The 20,245-nt window shown below is 47.8% G+C and overlaps 1 protein-coding gene across 1 annotated transcript in view; it reads left to right on the forward strand.

The window, feature by feature from the left end:
* The window catches only part of pir (pirin), a 76,981-nt gene that overhangs the window by 40,052 nt on the left and 16,684 nt on the right, over positions 1-20,245 (forward strand). Inside the window, exons 6-7 of the mRNA XM_080203319.1 lie at positions 15,157-15,241; positions 19,808-19,852. Coding sequence (XP_080059445.1) covers positions 15,157-15,241; positions 19,808-19,852 — 130 coding nt within the window. The remainder of the gene's footprint in view (positions 1-15,156; positions 15,242-19,807; positions 19,853-20,245) is intronic.

The following is a 20,245-nucleotide window of genomic DNA, read 5'->3' on the forward strand; positions in this document are numbered from 1 at the left end:
TGAAAGCGAGGGAGCTGAGTTAACCCTGATTTTTGAATACATTTGCCATTTGCCTGCTGCATCATTTTTCAGATGTTTCCGATAGAAGTACTCTCCGTACACTTCCTCTAAACTTTTGTCCACCTTTACACAGGGCGGTTGATTTTAAAAAGGGCAGATTGAAGTTTCTGCAGTCTATTAGACACTCTGGGCGTATTTCATGCTTTGAGCTGCATATCATCCTGAAATGTCATCTTTTGGCTCACAGTGCTGATGAGATGGAGAAACATGTGTGCTGGAGCTCAGGGAGAGCAGGCTCTTTGTGTCTGGCTTTAATAAAAGTGTTAATGTTCTTACTGAAATCTGAACTTTGATTGCTGACAGGAGATTAAAGTATCTTTCCGCTAGTTACTAAAATCTATGGGGTAGCATATAGTGCCAGAGGTAACATGTAACGCAATCCAGCTGCTATCCTCAGTTCTAACCCACAAAAGCCACCAGCAAGATTTATCTTTTGTTTATTCCAGTTGATAAATTATGACAATGCAATTGGAAACATCATCTTTCTGCATGTTTCCCCCTCCCAGCCGCAAGCCATTCTGATTTGGAAATATATTGGTCATTTCTTCACTGTCCCTGGCTCATAAATCCTGGAACTCCTTCCTTAAGTGTGGCTGTGCCTGTGTCACGTGGACTGCAGCGATTCAAGGAGTCAGCTCGCCATCTTCTCGAGGGCAATTAGGGATGGGCAATAAATACTGGGCCTTGCCAGCGGCACCCACGTCATAAAATTAAATCCGCACATCACAATCGGTCGCATTTTCAGATGCTTTTTTACACGTTCCAGGTTATAAATCCATCTCCAGCGAGGAGAGTTAAGTAAAACTGGGGATGTCGAATAGGTTTAAAGTTAGCACTTATTTATTAGTCGTAAGTAAGGCTTACATTAACACTGCGATGAAGTTACTGTGAAATTCCCCTGGTCGCCACAGTACAGTGCCTGTTTGGATCAATGCACCTAACCAGCACGCCTTTCCGATTGTGGAAGGAAACTGGAACACCCAGAGGAAACCCACGCAGACATGGGGAGAATGTGCACGCTCCACACAGACGGTGACCCAAGTGAGAATCGAACCCGGGTCCCTGGCATGGCGAAGCAGCAGTGCTAACCACTGTGCCACCATGCCACACATTATCTCGTTGTGTCCTATAAACAAATGATTTAAACTATTAATTAGATTAACGCACACTGAATTTGCACTGGGGTACCCTATTAGTGCCAGCCGTTTGTCACAACCTGTAAAACATTACTGTTGGAGAGTGTCAGGATCATAACTGGTGATCATAACACAAGACCAACCCAAGCTTTGTAATGGGTTGCAACTACCACTGAAGCAATAATCTCTGGAAATTCCTGAAAACATTTAAATAAAACAGCTCGCCCTTAAGAACTGTTTTTTAAATTCCATTACATTTCTTTCTAATTGAAGGGGAGGCGATGGCCTCATGCTATTTTCACTAGACTATTAATCCAGAAACCCAACTAATAGTCTGAGGACTCGGGTTTGAGTCCCGCAGATGGTGAAATTGGAATTCAATTTAAAAAATCTGGAATTAATAATCTACTGATGAGCGTGAAACCATTGTCGATTGTCGGAAAAACCCATCTAGTTCACTAATGTCCTTTAGAGAAGGAAATCTGCCATCCTTACCAGGTCTGGCCTACATGCAACACCAGAACCACAGAAAAGTGGTTCACTCTGAACTGTCCTCGGCAACTTGGGATGGGCGATAAACGCTGGCCAGCCACAAATAAACTTTAAAACGATCAGATTGATTTTTTTTTTCAAATGGGCCATTTCAACTGAAATAATTCACTGCTCCTTGGTGGGAAAGGACTGGATATGTGACATCCATCCCATGTATCCAACGTTTCGTTTCAAAACATCTTTCGCTTACCATTGCCAGCCATCCAGTGTGGAAGAACGGCTGTTGTTAAAGAGTCCGTCAGTCGCACGCCTGACTGATTTAGCAGGTTGTGGCTGTGGGTTCCACTCTCGACTCTGGGACACGTCACTGATGCTGCCTTGCTGAAGCAGCCATCTTCCAGATCAAATGTTAAATTGTGGACCCTTTAAGGTGGGTGTGAAAACTGTCCCTATTTTGAAGAAGAGCCGGGAAGATTTCCTGGCTAATGTTTACCCCTCATTGATTAACCTTCACTGGAGCGATTGATTTGTAATGTGACCTCGTTTGCGCATTTTCCCCGTGCTTGCGTGGGTTTTCTCCGGGTGCTCCGGTTTCCTCCCACACCCCAAAGATGTGCTCTTAGGCTGATTGGTGTAACAAAGTGTCCCGAAATTAGTCTTCCCTCAATGTGGAGTGCCATAAGCGTAGACAAGGATCATGGGTGGAGAGGGGACTCACAATGTTAAAATGGCGGCGTGGGCTCATTGGGCCGAAGGGCCTGTTTCCAGGGCTGTGTTGTTCTTTGTTCAACTCCATGCAGAGCCAAGATGGCAGCTCTCGGAGTCTCAGTTATAGCCGTCCGGAATTCAGTGGAAGTTGTGCTGCATGGATGTTGGTAAAACTGTAGACAAGTTTGCACGTTCTCCTCGTGTCTGCGTGGGTTTCCTCCGGGTGCTCCGGTTTCCTCCCACAGCCCAAAGATGTGCGGGTTAGGTTGATTGGCCATGCTAAGAAATTGCCCCTTAGTGTCCAGGGATGCGTAGGTTAGAGGGATTAGTGGGTAAAATGTATAGGGGTATGGGGATAGGGCCTGGGTGGGATTGTGGCTGGTGCAGGCTCGATGGGCTGAAGGGCCTGTTTCTGGGTTCTATGTTCTACATCTGCAAGACAAATAAAGCGAAGGATTAATCTTGAATCATAATTCCCTATTCCCGCCCTGTGCAGTTCAATCCCAATGTGCTGATGAGGGAGAGTGAGGTGTGGGTGCTGTCCACTGTATCGAAACAGAGAACCGAGCTGTAGACTGAATTAGCGCCTTCCTGACGCAATATAGTAACAGCGTTGTAAAAAATCCTGTATTGTCTGTCCGTTCAAGTAATGTTAAAATGCAGGTCTTAATTGGGAAACTTAACCACAGCTGCTCTCCTTTTAGCAGTCATAAAATGTAATAATTTGTAGGAAGCAGGACATTTTCAGTTGTCTTCCGGTTAAACTCTCCGTGGGATCCATTTCACTCAGCGGGGTGCACGTGGCCATAGGATGTTTTCACTTTAATCGGTACCATTCACAGAATTATCAGCAAGGAAACGAGCGGCAGAGCCCGGAATATTCTGCACGCAGAGGTTACCTGAGGTGTTTGGTCTCCTTTCCAAGTCTGGGGGAAAAAAATTAAGGCTTTTCTTTGACTCAATGCTTCACGGAGATCTCCAGACTCATGGTTGGCTCAAACGTTGCTGAGATGCTGCAATGTCTTGTTGGAGCCGAGCTGTGGTGTATCTTACGGTAGCGAGAGAGGAGTTTAGGGTTTTTTAAGAGTCTTTACAATTTGGGGACTCAGGTCTGGGGAGGTATCTTGCTGGCCACAAACTTCTTCACTGCTTTTTAAGAACAAAGGACAAAAACAGCTCGGGAAACAGGCCCTTCGGCCCAACGAGCCCGCGCCGCCATTTTAACACTACCAGTCCCCCCCTCCACCCATAACCCTTATCTATGCTTATGGCATTCCACATTGAGGGAAAACTAATTTAGAGACAATTTATTACCTCCAATCAGCCTAAGAGCACATCTTTGGGGTGTGGGAGGAAACCGGAGCACCCGGAGAAAACCCACGCAAGCACGGGGAGAATGCGCAAACTCCCACAGACACCGGCCCAAATCCATGTGTCTGCACAGCAAACAGTGACAGTCACTGAGCTGTCGTCTTGCCCACTAACGACGTGAAGCACTAGGCCAATCTCGAACATCCAAGAGCAGCCCTCGCACGACCCATCGCGTGTATGCCCCTCGTTAGACAACAAGGCGGACCGACTTAAAACCTGTAAATGAAAAGAGAAAAACATTAGTATCATTCCACATCCTTATACATTACCAGGGACGTCCCAATGCTAATGAGCCTTATTTAAAACAATCTCCTATATCCACCCATCTCCAACCCACTCATGTGCCTGTCTAAGTAACTCTTAAGCAACTCCAGCGTGTTTGCCTCCACCACCTTACTTGGCAGAGCATTCCATACCCCCACTACCCTCTGTGTGAAAAACCTCCCTCTAATATCTGTGTTGTACCTCTCCCCCCTCACCCTAAGACCGTGGCCCCTCATCCTGTACGTTTCTAACATAGGAAAAAGCTTACCACTGTTTACTTTATCTCTACCCTTCATAATCCTATATACCTCTATTAGATCCCCCCTCAGTCGCCGTCTTTCTAAGGAAAACAGCCCCAATTTGCCCAATCTTTCCTCATAACCCAGTCCTTCCATACCAGGCAGTATCCTGGTCGACCTCCTCTGCACTCTCTCCAGGGTCTCCACATCTTTTCTTTCCATTGTTGCCGTTTTTCTGCCTGCGCTACACTATGGGCACAAAGTTATTGCAAGACGTGAATCTTGCCAGCGAGCTCTAGTGTTCCTGCTTTGCCTATTGGAGACCAGGATGTCCACACTTTTCTCCGGCCCTGTCCCACCAGCATTTACGGTGTGGACCAGGCCTCCGGATTTTTTTCTACACACAGTGCCGGACTATCCGGGGAGAAACGCCGCCTGCCTAGCTGGTGAGCTACATGCCGGATGTCCCATCCCAGCCAGCACTCTGGATAAGGAGGGAAAATCCCGCCCATTGTCTCCACTGTCACAAGCCAGCCGGCCTAGAACCAGGCTCTACACGTCGCTATGGTGACCAGGACTACTTTTGGCCCCCCCCCCCAAAGCAACAACTTCCATTCACATCTTCAAAGTGGTAATGAGGAGACAAGCCTCTTGACGGGATTTGAAACCAAATATGGCAATTATAAAATCGAGGCCTTGCCTGACCAGGAGGCACTGCGATTCAGCACGGATAGGGGACAATAGGTGAACAGGTAGGAGTTCGGACATGGGCAGCAGCGATCCAGATGAACCCCAGTCAATGAAGGCTGGAACATGGGAGGCTCAGTAGAATAATTAAGTCCCAAAGTAACAATGATGGTTTCAGCGGCAGGCCTGCTGGGACAGGGGTAGAGTTTTACTCAGCGGGTGAAGGGAGGTCTGGATGATGGTGTGAATAAGAGGTTGGAATTCACACTGACCAAGATTACAAACGGTGTGGCTGACCTCAGTTGCTGGGGAGAGTGAATGGAGTCACGGACTTGGGAATGGGGTTTATGGTAGCGGGGGGTAGAAAATGACAATGGATTTGGTTTGCCCAAGAAGTTGGGTTGACGAAGTGCTCCATCAATTGCAAACCGCTGGTTTTGGCATTCACCGTGTGTGCTGTTGAAATATGTTTATGTAAGAAAACTCAGATAAATAAAGGGCAGTGAGCTCTTTGAGACAACACGCACTGTTGTGTATTCACCGTGACTTATTCAGTTTCCTGAGTGACCTGCAATCAGCTTCAGTAAATCATAACCATTTGTGAGGAAGAATTAGTTACATTTAGCCAAGAATCAGTGCATTTTAAACTCCCAGAATCTAGTGTTGAGAAATTGAATTGATTTATTATTATCACATGTGAAAAGTACTGTTTCTTGCACGCTATACAGACAAAGCATAGCATACATCGAGAAGGAAAGGAGTGCAGAATGTAGTGTTAAAATTATAGCTAGGGTGTAGATAAATCTCAACTTAATGCGAAGTAGGTCCATTCAGAAGTTTGATAACAAAAGGGAAGAAGATGTTCTTGAGTCGATTGGCACATGTTCTTAGATTTTCATACCTTTTTCTTGATGGAAGAAGGTTGAAGAGATGCATGGGATCCTTGATTATATTCGTTGCTTTTCAAAGGCAGCAGAAAGCGTAGACATGGTGGGGGGGCTGGTTTAAGTGATGAACTGGGCTTCACTCACAGCTCTTTATAGTTTCTTGCGGCCTTGGGCAAAGCAGGAGCCATACCAAACTGTGGTACAACCAGAAAGAATACTATCTAAGGTGTATCTGTAAAAGTTGATGAGAGTTGTAACAGACATGCCAAATTTCCTTAGCCTCTTGAGAAAGTAAAGGCGTTGGTGGGCTTTCTTAACTATAATGTTGGCATGGGGACACCAGGACAGCTTGCTGGTGGTCTGGACACCTAAAAACTTGAAGCTCTCAACCATTTCTACTTCATCGCACCAGTTCACTAGATTTTCTATCTCTTTCCTGTACTCTGTCTCATTATTGTTTGAGATCTGAGCCACTACAGTGGTGTCATCAGCAAACTTGAAAATTGATTTGGAGGGGAATTTGGCCACACAGTCATAGGTGTGTACGGAGTACAGTAGGGGGCTGAGAACACATATTTGTGGGGTAGCGGTGTTGAGGATGATCTCGGAGGAGGTGTTGTTGCCTATCCTTACTGATTGTGGTCTGTGAGTTAGGAAATTCAGGATCCAGTTGCCGAGCCTCAGGCCACGAAGTTTGGAGATGAGTCTCGTGGAGTAAGTGTTGAGGCTGAGCTGTAGTCAATAAATAGGAGTCTAACGTAGGTGTCCTTGTTATCTAGGTGGTCCAGGGTTGAGTGTAGGGCCAGGGAGATGGCATCTACAGTGGACCTGTACCAGTGATGGACGAACTGTAGTGGAAATCTGGGAGGCAGGGATTGATTTGTGCCATGACTAACTAACCTTTCGAAGCACTTCATAACGATGGGTGTTAGAGCCACCGGACGATGGTCATTAAGGCACACTGCTTGGCTTTTCTTTGGTACCAGGATGGTGGTCGTCTTCTTGAAGGAGGTAGGGACTGCACATTGGTGTAAAGACAGGCTGAAGATGTCTGCAAATACCCTCGCCAGCTGGTCTGCGCAGGACCTGAGTGCGTGTCCGGGTATCCCATCCGGGCCAGTTGCTTTCCGTGGGTTGACTTTCGAGACGTTGATAATGGTATACTCGGACACAGGTTCGTCCGAGGCTTCCAGGGTGGAGCGGGGTGCTCTTGCTCAAAACGGGCAAAGAATGTGTTGAGCTTATCGAGAAGCGATACGTTGGAGCCGGTGATTTTACCTGCCTTCATCTTGTAGCCTGTTATGTCTTGCAGACCTTGCCATAGTCAGCAGGAGCCCGAGAGGGATTCTAGCTTGGTCCGGTATTGTCTTTTGGCATCTTTGATGGATCTCTGTAGATCATATCAGGCCTTCTTATATAGGTCAGTGTCGCCTGATTTCAATACCCTTGACCTGGACTTCAGCAGGCAGCGTTTCTTACTGTGTTTACCCCAGTCCAACGCTGGCATCTCCACATCTGGACTTCCGCAGGCGGTGGGTATCCCTATTCAGCCATGGTTTCTGGTTGGGAAACATGCGGATTTACTTCTTTGGCGCACAGTCTGCGACACACTTACGAATGAACTCAGTTACTGTAGTGACTGACCAGTCTACTAACTCTAAGCAGTCCCATAGTAGATCTCCCGATCCCTCAGACTAAAATTGCACGAGTTTCTTTGACGGATTTTCCCGTTTTTGCTTACAAGCCAGGAGCAGGAGCAGAGCCTTGTGGTCTTATTTGCCAAAGTGTGAGCGGACAATAGAGCGGGAGGAATGTTTGATATTTGTGTAGCAGTGCTCTAGGATGTTTGGCCCCCCCCGCAGCATCTATTTTTCAGGCACTGCTTGGACTACTAAGGCCCTCATTTGTCAGGAGGGAAGTGCGTACACTTTCTGGACCAGAACTATCGTGTCCAATTCCATATAAATAATACAAATCAGAGGCGTCCTTTGCCCATGTTTGAAGAAAGTATTACTGCCTCATATTTACAAATAAGGGATCTAGTATCTCCAAGTTTGGTGTCACTGAAGGCAGCTTGGACTATCCGAGATTGAATTCAGGGAAACAAAGATCGAGGAATCATTGGAAAAAAGAGGTGATTCATTTTAAATAAGTGCAAATGATTCTGCTCATCCCATTTAACCCCCTTCTATTGATGCCTCTGCCAGTCTCCAACTGACCTCCTCTCCCTTCCCGCCAACCTTCCTCCCCAACCCTCTGACGCTGAACTCTGACCTCGAAGCCCCATCCTCTATCAAGATAAAAACAAAAAAGTGCCGAGAAATTTGGGCCTGGCAGCGTCCGTGGAGAGAAACAGAGTTGGCGTTTAGGATTGTAGTGAGTTTTCTGCAGGATTGAAACAAGGTCGAAATTTATGGAATATATTGTTGTAAAAGGGGGGGGGGGGGGTGGTGGAGGAGGTAGGACAGAGTAGAAGATCAAGAATAGGTCAGGCCAGAGGAGATGTGGGCAAAACGGCCATGGACATAAGACAATGGGGAGTGGTTTATTAAGGAAAAAAGATGCTAAAGGTGGGATAGCAGGATGTGCTATTGAGAATGGCTGAGCAATCAGGATTGTGTGGCCAAGTGGTGAAGGGGTGGAGTAGGCAATGAGCTAAAATACTGACAAATTACAAAGGGGCAGGGTGGGGTTAAGATGGAGAGGGAAGTTTACTGTCTAACTAACTTTTTGAACTCAAGGTTGAGTCCAGCAGGTTTTAAAGTGTTTCTCCAGTCTGCGTTGGGCTTCGCTGGAACATTGCAGCAGGATGGACATGCGGGCAGCAGGATGGACATGCGGGCAGCAGGATGGACATGCGGGCATGAGAGCAGGATGGACATGCGGGCAGCAGGATGGACATGCGGGCAGCAGGATGGACATGCGGGCAGCAGGATGGACACGCGGGCATGAGAGCAGGATGGACATGCGGGCAGCAGGATGGACACGCAGGCATGAGAGCAGGATGGACATGCGGGCATGAGAGCAGGATGGACATGCGGGCATGAGAGCAGGATGGACACGCGGGCATGAGAGCAGGATGGACATGTGGGCAGCAGGATGGACATGCGGGCATGAGAGCAGGATGGACATGCGGGCAGCAGGATGGACATGCGGGCATGAGAGCAGGATGGACATGCGGGCAGCAGGATGGACATGCGGGCATGAGAGCAGGATGGACATGCGGGCATGAGAGCAGGATGGACATGTGGGCAGCAGGATGGACATGCGGGCATGAGAGCAGGATGGACATGCGGGCATGAGAGCAGGATGGACATGCGGGCATGAGAGCAGGATGGACATGTGGGCAGCAGGATGGACACGCAGGCATGAGAGCAGGATGGACATGCGGGCATGAGAGCAGGATGGACATGTGGGCAGCAGGATGGACATGCGGGCATGAGAGCAGGATGGACATGCGGGCATGAGAGCAGGATGGACATGTGGGCAGCAGGATGGACATGCGGGCATGAGAGCAGGATGGACATGCGGGCAGCAGGATGGACACGCGGGCATGAGAGCAGGATGGACATGCGGGCAGCAGGATGGACATGCGGGCATGAGAGCAGGATGGACATGTGGGCAGCAGGATGGACATGCGGGCATGAGAGCAGGATGGACACGCGGGCATGAGAGCAGGATGGACATGCGGGCAGCAGGATGGACATGCGGGCATGAGAGCAGGATGGACATGCGGGCAGCAGGATGGACACGCGGGCATGAGAGCAGGATGGACATGCGGGCATGAGAGCAGGATGGACATGCGGGCAGCAGGCCGGACACGCGGGCATGAGAGCAGGATGGACATGCGGGCATGAGAGCAGGATGGACATGCGGGCAGCAGGATGGACACGCGGGCATGAGAGCAGGATGGACATGCGGGCATGAGAGCAGGATGGACATGCGGGCAGCAGGATGGACACGCGGGCATGAGAGCAGGAAGCTGAGTTAAAATGGCAAGCGAAAGGCAGATCAGGGACTGAGAGAAGGCATTTCACAAAGCAAGGCGATGGGGAAGCGGTGGCCTGGTGGTATTATCACTAGACTATTAATCCAGAGACTCCGCTAACATTCTGGGGATCCAGGTTCAAATCCCACCACGGCAAACGGAGGACTTTGACTTCAGTAAAAAATATCTGGAATTAAGAAACTACTGATGACCATGAAGCCATGGTCGAAAAAACTCATCTGGTTCACTAATGTTCTTTAGGGAAGGAAATCTGCTGTCCTCACCTGGTCTGGACTACATGTGACTCCAGAGTCACAGGAATGTAACTTCCCTCTAAATAAGGGCAACTTGGGATGGGCAATAAATGCTGATCAGCCAGTGATTGAATTAAAAAAACAGCGGTCACCCAGACTGAATTTAGTCTCCCCAGGGTGAAGGAGACTCCATTGAGAACAGCGAATACAGGAGACCAAACTGAAGGAGATGCGGGTGAAACTCTGCTTAAACTGTAAGGAGCGTTTAGAGCCTTTGACAGTGAGGAGGTAAAGGGGCAGTGATTGTAAGAGAAGGTGCCATGGGAAAAGGATGGTGGAGTGGTCCAGGGGATCACTGAGGGAGTGGTCTCTGCTCCTCAGAGCAGGGAGGGGTGACAGAGGGGAAGATGTATTGATAGTTGCATCATGCTGCCAGAAATGATGGCAGCTTTGAAATGTGGAGGCTGATGGAGTGGAAAGTGAAGATAAGAGGGGGGGACCCTATCCTGGTTCTGGGAGGGAAGGGAGGGTTGAGGGCTGAGGTGCGGGAGATGGGTCAGACATGGCTGAGTGCCCTGACAATCACAGTGGGGGAGAATCCTCGGTTGAGGAAAAAGGCAGACATGTCAGAAGTGTTGTTTTTGAAGGTGGCATCATCGGAACTGTTACAACAGAGATGGAAAAAACTGGGAGAATGGGATGGGGGCCCTTACAGGAAACGGAATTATAGTCATGGTAACTATGGGAGTCTGCGGGTTAGAACATAAGAACATAAGAAATAGGAGCAGGAGTAGGCCATCTAGCCCTTCGAGCCTGCCCCGCCATTCAATAAGATCATGGCTGATCTGTCGTGGCTCAGTTCCACTTTCCCGCCCTCTCCCCATAACCCTTAATCCCCTCTCTTATCAAAAACCCATCAACCCGCGTCTTAAAAATATTTAGCGAGGCAGCCTCCACCACTTCAACGGGCAGAGAATTCCAGAGATTCACCACCCTTTGAGTGAAGAAGTTCCTCCTCAACTCCGTTCTAAACCGCCTCCCCTTTATCTTGAGGCTGTGCCCCCTAGTCCTACTGTCTTTTTTGAGCGGGAAGAGTCTCTCCACCTCTATCCTATCCATCCCATTCATCATCTTATACGTCTCAATGAGATCTCCCCTCATTCTTCTAAACTCTAACAAGTACAAGCCTAGTTTATTCAGCCTCTCCTCATAGCTCAACCCCCTCAACTCCAGTATCAGCCTAGTGAACCTCCTCTGCACTCCCTCCAAGGCCAAAATATCCTTGCGTAAGTACGGCGCCCAAAACTGCACACAGTACTCCAGCTGCGGCTTCACCAATGCCCTATACAGCTGCAGCAAGACCTCCCTACTTTTATATTCAATCCCCCTCGCTATGAAGGCCAGCATCCCATTCGCCTTCCTGACCACCTGCTGCACCTGCAAGCTGGGTTTTTGCGACTCATGCACAAGGACCCCGAGGTCCCTCTGCACCGTCGCCTGCTGCAGTTTTTCGCCATGTAAGTAATAGTCCTTCCTACCATTATTCCTACCAAAGTGGACCACCTCGCACTTGCCAACATTAAATTCCATTTGTCATTAGTAATGAATATTGGTGATCAGTTTATCACCAGAAATAAAGACAGAGAGGACAAGTAACAGAAGATCTGAGATAGACCATGTGAAGATGAGGAAGCAAAATTGATAAATCTTCCATCAACTAACCTCCTCCTTGCAAACCCATGAACCTCCAGCTTCCTACAACTTCCTCCTTTTATCCTTGATTCTCCAGAAGCAGAACCCCTCAACCCCTCTCTCCAAAATCCAATCGCACCTACCTCGACCTCTGACCTCCTCTCCCAACCAATGGTCCTCTTTGACACCCGACTTCCTCTCCTGACCTCGCTCCTATTCCCCTGACCTCTGCTGACCCTTGACCCTCCCCCTCCCAGGTCCGCCTCCCTTCTTGTCCACTCCGGATGGCCCTGGAGGTCGTCTGTTTTCCACGGAGTGGGTGTCTCAGAGCAGAAGGAAAGGAAAAGAATGAGGAGGGAACAAAGCAGTAAGTTTGCGCTGACCTACAAAAACATCCTGTTAAGCAGCTGGAACGTAAAATCAGAGGACTTCCTCTGGTCAACTGCACAGCAGGACTGAGTCTCTGCCTTTTATGCTGTTCCAAGAGCAGCACTGGGTTTGTAGTGATTAGCTGAATCCAGGGTCAGTGTGGGTAGGTTCTGGCAATCATTCAAGTCAGGGAGAGACAGATTTTATTGTTTATCACTCAGAGTCATGCAATGCATGGCCACGGCTCGATTGTAGATGGAAACATTTCAGAAAGGTTGCAGAGGAGGGTGTTGGGGGGGGGGTAGCATGGCGAGATGATCATTGTCTTCCCAATTGGGAGTACAATGGGAATGGGCTTGACAGCTGGGAATACTCAAACAGGGTTTGATGGCGGGTTTTGAGAAGATATTGTGCTGCATCTCATCAGAACACGAAGGCTAGTAAACACAATGATATAGCGAGAGCTGCTTTGGGAAGGCTAGCGTTGGGTATGGTTGTGAGAGGGCCCAGGAGCCGCCTTGTCTAGCTTGCAACGTCTCGCAATGACTTACAATGCTTCAGTTTAATCTTGTCCAGAAGACGGATGCGTGCCTCAATTTTGGAAATTTTTTGAAAATGAACTGCACATTGAGGGTGGCGAAATCTATTTGTTTAACTGTAAATTCCAAACAAAAGCTAAACGGTCGAAATTTTTACCCGTCGCAGGAATTAAACAGAAGAACAAGCTCGTTTGTCCTGTTCAATAGCAAAAGACATCAAAAGAAAGGATGGCGTGATGGCGTGCGGGCAAGAGAGAAATTTCGTTTTGTCGCTTCTTCCCCTTTAATCATCAGATTGGAGGCAGTTGCTAAGGTTTATTAGTGTTAGAAATAAATAAAAGGGAAATGGTGCCAACTAAAACAGGGTTGGAGAAAGGTTACTCCAGTTTAAACACGAGGTTGGGAGTGAGCACAGCTAACTGCAAGATGTGAACAATGTGGAGGGTTCGCCCTGATACTGGGTTCAGTTGACAAGTGGGGTAGGAAGAGGGCTCCATTATCAGTCTGTAGCTACTTTTAGATTTCTCGATCTTCTCCACCAGTCTGGCCCACCCATGGCCAGGAACATAGTCAAAAAAAACGCCATAGGCAAACTCTCGTCTTCACCCAGGGAGTGGTCGGCCTGTGGAGTTCACTACCACAGAAAGCAGTTGTATATTTTCAAGAAAGGAGTTCGGTATAGCTCTCGGGGCGAAGGGGATCCAAGGATATGGCGGGAAATTGGATGATCAGCCATGATGAGAATGAATGGCAGAGCAGACTGCTCTATGTTTTCCTCCTTGTCCACTCTCTATTGGACTTGTCAACCTCGCTTTACGCTCAGTCCTGTCAAGTGATGGGCGTTGGATAGTTCACTATCTCCTCTATCCTCCCCTGGATGGTGTTAGTTCACATTGCTGTCCTTTTCATTACATTTTCTCATGGCAGCGTCTGTTGTGTGATACAGAGTGAGCGTTTCTTGGCGAAAGGGCACTGTCGCCTCGTCGTTAATCAACTACCAGATACCACATGAAGATGCCACATTAAGAAAGGCCGGGGATCAGGATTGGACACAAGTGGGCACACCAGTTGGCGCCACCAGCCTCCATGTATGCTCCCCGCCATGATCCTGACCCCGAGCCATGTTGAAAGAGGTCGGTGCGGGGTCAGGTTGGCTGCTCACAGGAAGCAGCAGTCAGCCAGTTGCCATTAATGAAATGTTATGAAGGAGCCTACGTTCCTGTGCCGAGACTGGGATCTCCAGTTTGCGCTGCAGGTGGCCCACGTAAAATTGGAAGACGCCCAAGCCAAAATGCTGGGTTCAGGGCAGAAAGTGGGAAGGATGGCGGGTGGGAGAATGTTGGATCATAGGAGTCACCTACCCTGCATCCCCATAATGGCCACTGGACCACAGCCGAAGCCAGTGGCCACCCCCTGGAAGGATCTCACCTCCAAGATCATTGTCAGTTAGCCACATGATTGTAAAACAGAACATGATTGGATGGCAAGCCTGCTCCCTTTGATTGGCTGAAGCTTTCAAAGTCCCAGCAGCCCTGTCCAAAGCCCTCATTTTCGGCTACCGACCCCTGATTTAAAACTCCAGGCCAACGTTTTGCTGTTATTGCGAGTCTTTCAGTTTCTCCCCATCATTTTCGGGCTTTATTTTCCAATATTGAAACAGGAAGCTGACTTTTGAAAAGTTCCCTCCTTTTCCTTGTAATGTGTTCTACAAAGAATGCAATGTGAATAACCATACAACAGACACACTCAAGCCATCGAATATACACACGGCACTTGGCAGATCCAGGTGTCTCGTGTAGGAGGGAGCTGGGCAGCTCACTCAATGCGCCTCGTAAAAGCCAAAAGCTGTTGTGTCAGAATCCTAACAAAATCTGCTCTCTGTCTTTTGTCTTTCATATTTAATGAATACCACATCTTCGGATGTGGTTGAAGGAAGGAAATTATCCGAACAGCAGATACTAATCAGCACTGGGAATAGGGGTCAGCATCATGGCCAAAAGATAGCTGAAGACTTCCATCCCTGGGTGTTTGCTCTCTGGAGTGACGGTGCGAACATCAGTGTTTCTACGCTGTATAGCATGACATCTTGCTTCAATCCTAAGCTAATCCCCACGCTGCTTCTTCGCTCTATACTCAAAGGGAAATGCAATAAAAATACCACTAGCAGGTTGTTCATCATCTCCTTAACCCTTTTGTTACCTCACTTTAAAGGCAAGAATGCAACGATACGAAAACACCAACCCGTCCTGCTCCATTTATAGCAAGCGTGAAGAGTTAGCTCTCATTTCATGTTATTTTTGCCCTGTTTTTGTTCACATTTGGTGTTAAAAGAATGTAAGAGTCATTCTTCAATTCCCATTGCTGAAGGATTCCAATGATTATACAGTTGCCTACATCGACTTGTACTAGGTTCCAATACAAATAACTCAACAATTTTGCTGACGTAAATCTTTCCTCTTCTGTTTTCCAGTCACAAATCTACACCCACACCCCTATGATGTACTTGGACTTTACACTGGTGAAAGGAGCCAGTCATACACAGCCTGTTCCTAAAGGTGAGTCTCGATTGAATTGAGTTATCTGATATTCCGCCGCACTGATCTGCAGGCCAAGGGCCTGCATGCACCATTCAGTAGATCACGGCAGATCCAATTCCCTGCCTCAGAATCCGTGGATCTCTCACCCTAACTCTGCATTGAATATATTCAATGACTTGGTCTCCAACCCTCTCTGGAGAAGAGAATTACCAAGATTCAAGACCCCCTCTGAGAGAAGAAATTCAAATCAAGCCGTGTTTTTAAACTCTCAATTTCCCAGAGAGGGGAAACTTTCTCTCAGCCTCCACCCATCAAACCCCCTCAGAATATTTTAGGTTTTAATAAGGTTCGTTCGTCTCAACTCCGGTGAGCACAGGGCCTAGCTGCTCAGCCAATTTCTCTTAAGACAATCCTTCATTCTGGGCATCAACCGAGTGAACTTTCTTTGAACTGCCTCCAATGCAAATGAGTATATACCCTTTGTAAATGGGGAGATTTAACTTGTCAGCAGTACTCTAGTTACTGTAGTGTAGCTACTAAATGAATCTTGAAGCCCCACATTGAGAATTCTTGATCATTAAATGCCTGGTCTGCAAAGTTACCTTAGCATTTACTATCGATTTCCACTCTATTCAGTGGGTAATACATCGGGTTCTCATTAATGCGGCAATCTCAGTATAAACCTGGATCCAGACACTGCTTCTTATTTGCTTGGTGCACAGAATCAACTTGCAGCAGAAGCCTCGCCATGTGGTGTGTTTATAGACCCATTTTTCCATTCTGGTTTCAATCAAGGTTCGGCTTCTTGGGCTGTTGACTTCTTGGACCGTGTATAATTCTCCAGCGAGTGGGAAATTTCAGCTCGCAGTGAAACAGCAACCAAGAAGTTTATTTTGGCTTCACAATAAGCGCGAGGTTGGTGCTGTGCCCACAGCACATATGCCAACCAGTGTTGGCCCAGGCAACACATAATAATGGTGCTGCTGTGCTGATGATCAAGAGTGGGTAGGAGGTTGTGGAAGTGGGGGTTGCAGGGAGGGGAGGTTGGCAAGAATGGGACATCCTTGCCTCCATTCCGTCTCCACAGTCCAGAGATGTGCGGGTTAGGTGGATTGGCCGTGCTAAATTGCTCCTGAGACTAGTTTGGGTAAATGTATGGTGTAATGGGGATAGGGCCTGGGTGGGATTGTGAAGGGTGCAGACTCGATGGGCTGACTTGCCTCCTTCTGCACTGTAGGGATTCTATGATTCACTTAAAGTCAGTCAACAGCTCTTAAAGGGACAGGGCACTCTGGCTGCAGGCAACAGGGAAATGGGTGGAGTGAGGACTGTGAGCTTACTGTGTTATTCTGAAGCTTCCCTGGGGACTACAGTGTCGGGGGTGGGGGGGTAAGATATCCTCTTCACGCCAGGAGACAGGAAAGCTCCCACTGGTGATAGAAGATGTCACAGGGGAAGGTGATGCCATCTCACAGGACAGGGTTTGCTGAAAGACACTCAGTAAGCTTAGCAGCCGTAAGAAGGTAAGAAGATTAAGCAAAATACTGCAGATTTTGGAAATCTGAAATAAGAAAAGAAAAAGAGGGAAAAAGTCAGCAGGTCTCCTAGCACCTGTGGAGAGATTAACAGAGTCAATGTTTCAGGTCATGACATTTCATCAGAAAGTTTGATTTAAATTGCCTCTCAAAACACTTGTCTGCATCAAACTGCATTTGCCATGTGTCTGCCCATTTCACCAGTCTGTGTCCTCTACAAGGGCAGGTTACTAACCTCCTCACTATTTATTACCTTCCTCAATTTCATGTCATGTTTGACATTACATCCTGTATGATCAAGTCCAAGTGATTGAAATATGTAAAGAAAGCACAGCAGTTTCAACACTGGGGAAGACTCCCATATATTACCCTCCATTTAAAAAAAACAACCGTTCACACTCCTCTGCTTTCTTTGTCAATTTCACACATTCTCACTGTTCCTTTAATCACACGGGCTTCAATTTTGCTACACCACATGGATGGCATCGATTCAAGAGGGCAGCACACTGTGACCTTGTCAACGTTAATTACAGACAGGCAATAAATGCTGGTCTAGCCAGTGATGTCCACATCCTGTGAATAAATAAAAAAGGTCCATGTGGTGTAGGTACATAAGCGAAAAACCGCCTCAGAAGACAAACACAGGGCATGGCCAACAGAGTACCCTTCGTCGTCCAGTACTTCCCCAGAGCAGAGAAGCTATGATATCTTCTCTGGAGCCTCGAACATGTCGTTGATAAAGACGAACATTTTGCCAAGGCCATCCCCACACCCCCGCTTCTTGCCTTCAAACAACCGCACAACCTCAAACAGACCATTGTCCGCAGCAAACTACCCAGCCTTCCGGGGAACAGTGACCACGACAACCCTGCCACAGCGACCTCTGCGAGGCGTGCCGGATCATCGACACGGATGCCATCATCACGTTCGAGAACACCATCCACCAGGTCCTGTGCTTCATGTCAGAGATCTTGGGATTCCCCGGCTGCTGACATTTTCCAGCTGCGTCCCTCCGGTGTGGTGGCGTGGGCCATGCCTTCAGGTTTTTCTCTGCACACATTGCTCCACTATAAGAACATAAGAACATAAGAAATAGGAGCAGGAGTAGGCCATCTAGCCCTTCGAGCCTGCCCTGCCATTCAATAAGATCATGGCTGATCTGTCGTGACTCAGTTCTACATTCCCGCCCTCTCCCCATAACCCTTAATCCCCTCTCTTATCAAAAACCCATCAACCCGCTTCTTAAAAATATTTAGCGAGGCAGCCTCCACCACTTCAACGGGCAGAGAATTCCAGAGATTCACCACCCTTTGAGTGAAGAAGTTCCTCCTCAACTCCGTTCTAAACCGCCCCCCTTTTATCTTGAGGCTGTGCCCCCTAGTCCTACTGTCTTTTTGAGCGGGAAGAGTCTCTCCACCTCTATCCTATCCATCCCATTCATCATCTTATACGTCTCAATGAGATCTCCCCTCATTCTTCTAAACTCTAACGAGTACAAGCCCAGTTTATTCAGCCTCTCCTCATAGCTCAACCCCCTCAACTCCGGTATCAGCCTAGTAAACCTCCTCTGCACTCCCTCCAAGGCCAAAATATCCTTGCGCAGGTGCGGCGCCCAAAACTGCACACAGTACTCCAGCTGCGGCCTCACCAATGCCCTATACAGCTGCAGCAAGACCTCCCTACTTTTATATTCAATCCCCCTCGCTATGAAGGCCAGCATCCCATTCGCCTTCCTGACCACCTGCTGCACCTGCAAGCTGGGTTTTTGCGATCTGGAGGGAAAAGCCGGCTGTGAGCTGGACACCGGTTCCCTTGCCTCAGCCAGCAGGCAGTACGGAGAATGGAAAATTCTGCCCAGGATCTTAAATCATCCGCTGAGCTCTGCCTTTGGATGTTCCTCACAGGACTGTGTCCGTACTCGAAGAAGCCCCTCTTTGAAGGCCTCCCTTTGCTGTTTTTACCGCCAATCTTTGATTCTAATCCTCTTGGGCCTTTTGGGGCTTTGCTTTCCACACAAATGGACATCCAGGTGTACGAGCATCAAACAGTTCTGATGGTGATGTAGATTCATCACGATGAGTTGCTTGGCCTTTCCTTAATAATGTGTCTTTAAGTTATTGAAGTCATCTTGTCTTCAGCTGGGCTTTCGGCTGTCTCACTGTCATGCGCCACTTTCTGTAATCAGGCCTGGAGCACTCACGTTTAAAGTTCAAGTTAAAGTTTATTCATTAGAGTCACAAGTAGGTTTGCATTAACACTGCAATGAAGTTACTGTGAAAATCCCCACACTCCAGCGCCTGTTTGGGTACACTGAGGGAGGAATTAGCATGGCCAATGCATCTAACTGGCATGTCTATCAGACTGTGGGAGGAAACAGGAGCACCCGGAGGAAACCCACACAGACATGGGGAGAACATGCAAACTCCACACAGACAGTCGTCCAAGGCCGGAATCGAACCTGGGTCCCCGGCGCTGTGAGGCAGCAATGCCAACCACTGTAACCAAACTATTCAAAATGCAGGTGGTAAAGTGGATGATGATTTTCCTGTGAATATTGTACACAAACTGGGCCCTACAGATTTCCCATTTATGGTGTGGTCACACCTTGAGTATCCTGATGTGAGTTTAGATGATGTTAACCGCTGTAGGAGAAGGAGCAAGATTACCAGAAACTTAATTCCATTCATCTGCCCACCTTACCATCTCCTGAGCTGGGTATCAGGCCTCAGCACGTCAGATTATTGTACTTCCTGAAGAGCTCTGGGGCAATGTATTATTTTCCAGAATGGTTTAGCAAAGTTGTTTGCCCAAATAATATACCAGGCAAGAGGATCCTGCTTTGGAGTGACAACTATCACACACCCTTCATGAGATTATTTTCATCCCAGGCATAATTCACTGTTCTGAGCTTCCTTTTTACTTCTGATGAAAGAATCTTCCTGGAATACTTAAAACAGTGCATGCCAATGTTAACTTTAACAACTGATATTATAGAGCTTAATTTAGCTACGGTATAATTTAATGTTCTTCTTTTCCTTCCTCTTTTCAGGCTGGACGGCTTTTATTTATACACTCGCAGGATATGTCCATGCGGGTAAGGCAATTGCTTCATACAACCTCTGCTGATGTTGTCTCTCCCTCACATGCATCCAATACCAGTCCGATTGCGTTTTCTTGTTTGCTCTGTCAGTTGTGCTTAAGTGCCCTGTCGCAGTATAGATTTTTCTGCGTCATTTGAAAGATTAATCAAACTGACGTCCTGTCAAATTAAATTTTGTTGTTAAACTCAAACTTGCTTTTAGCAGTCCAATATGAATCAAAACACAATAAATTAGCGCACCATGCCTTGGCACCATGGCGCCAGGGAATAATCCAACGCTGGCACTATCCTTGTGCCTCTGCATGTGCAAGGCTGCTCATTTTGTGATGCCGTCTCCGACCTCCTTACCACAGAGAAGTGCAGAGCTCGCACTTCAAGTGATAACCA

This window comes from Carcharhinus amblyrhynchos, chromosome 15 (genome assembly GCF_965287045.1).
Source record: "Carcharhinus amblyrhynchos chromosome 15, sCarAmb.v2.hapA, whole genome shotgun sequence".
NCBI classification, from domain to species: Eukaryota; Metazoa; Chordata; class Chondrichthyes; order Carcharhiniformes; family Carcharhinidae; genus Carcharhinus; species Carcharhinus amblyrhynchos.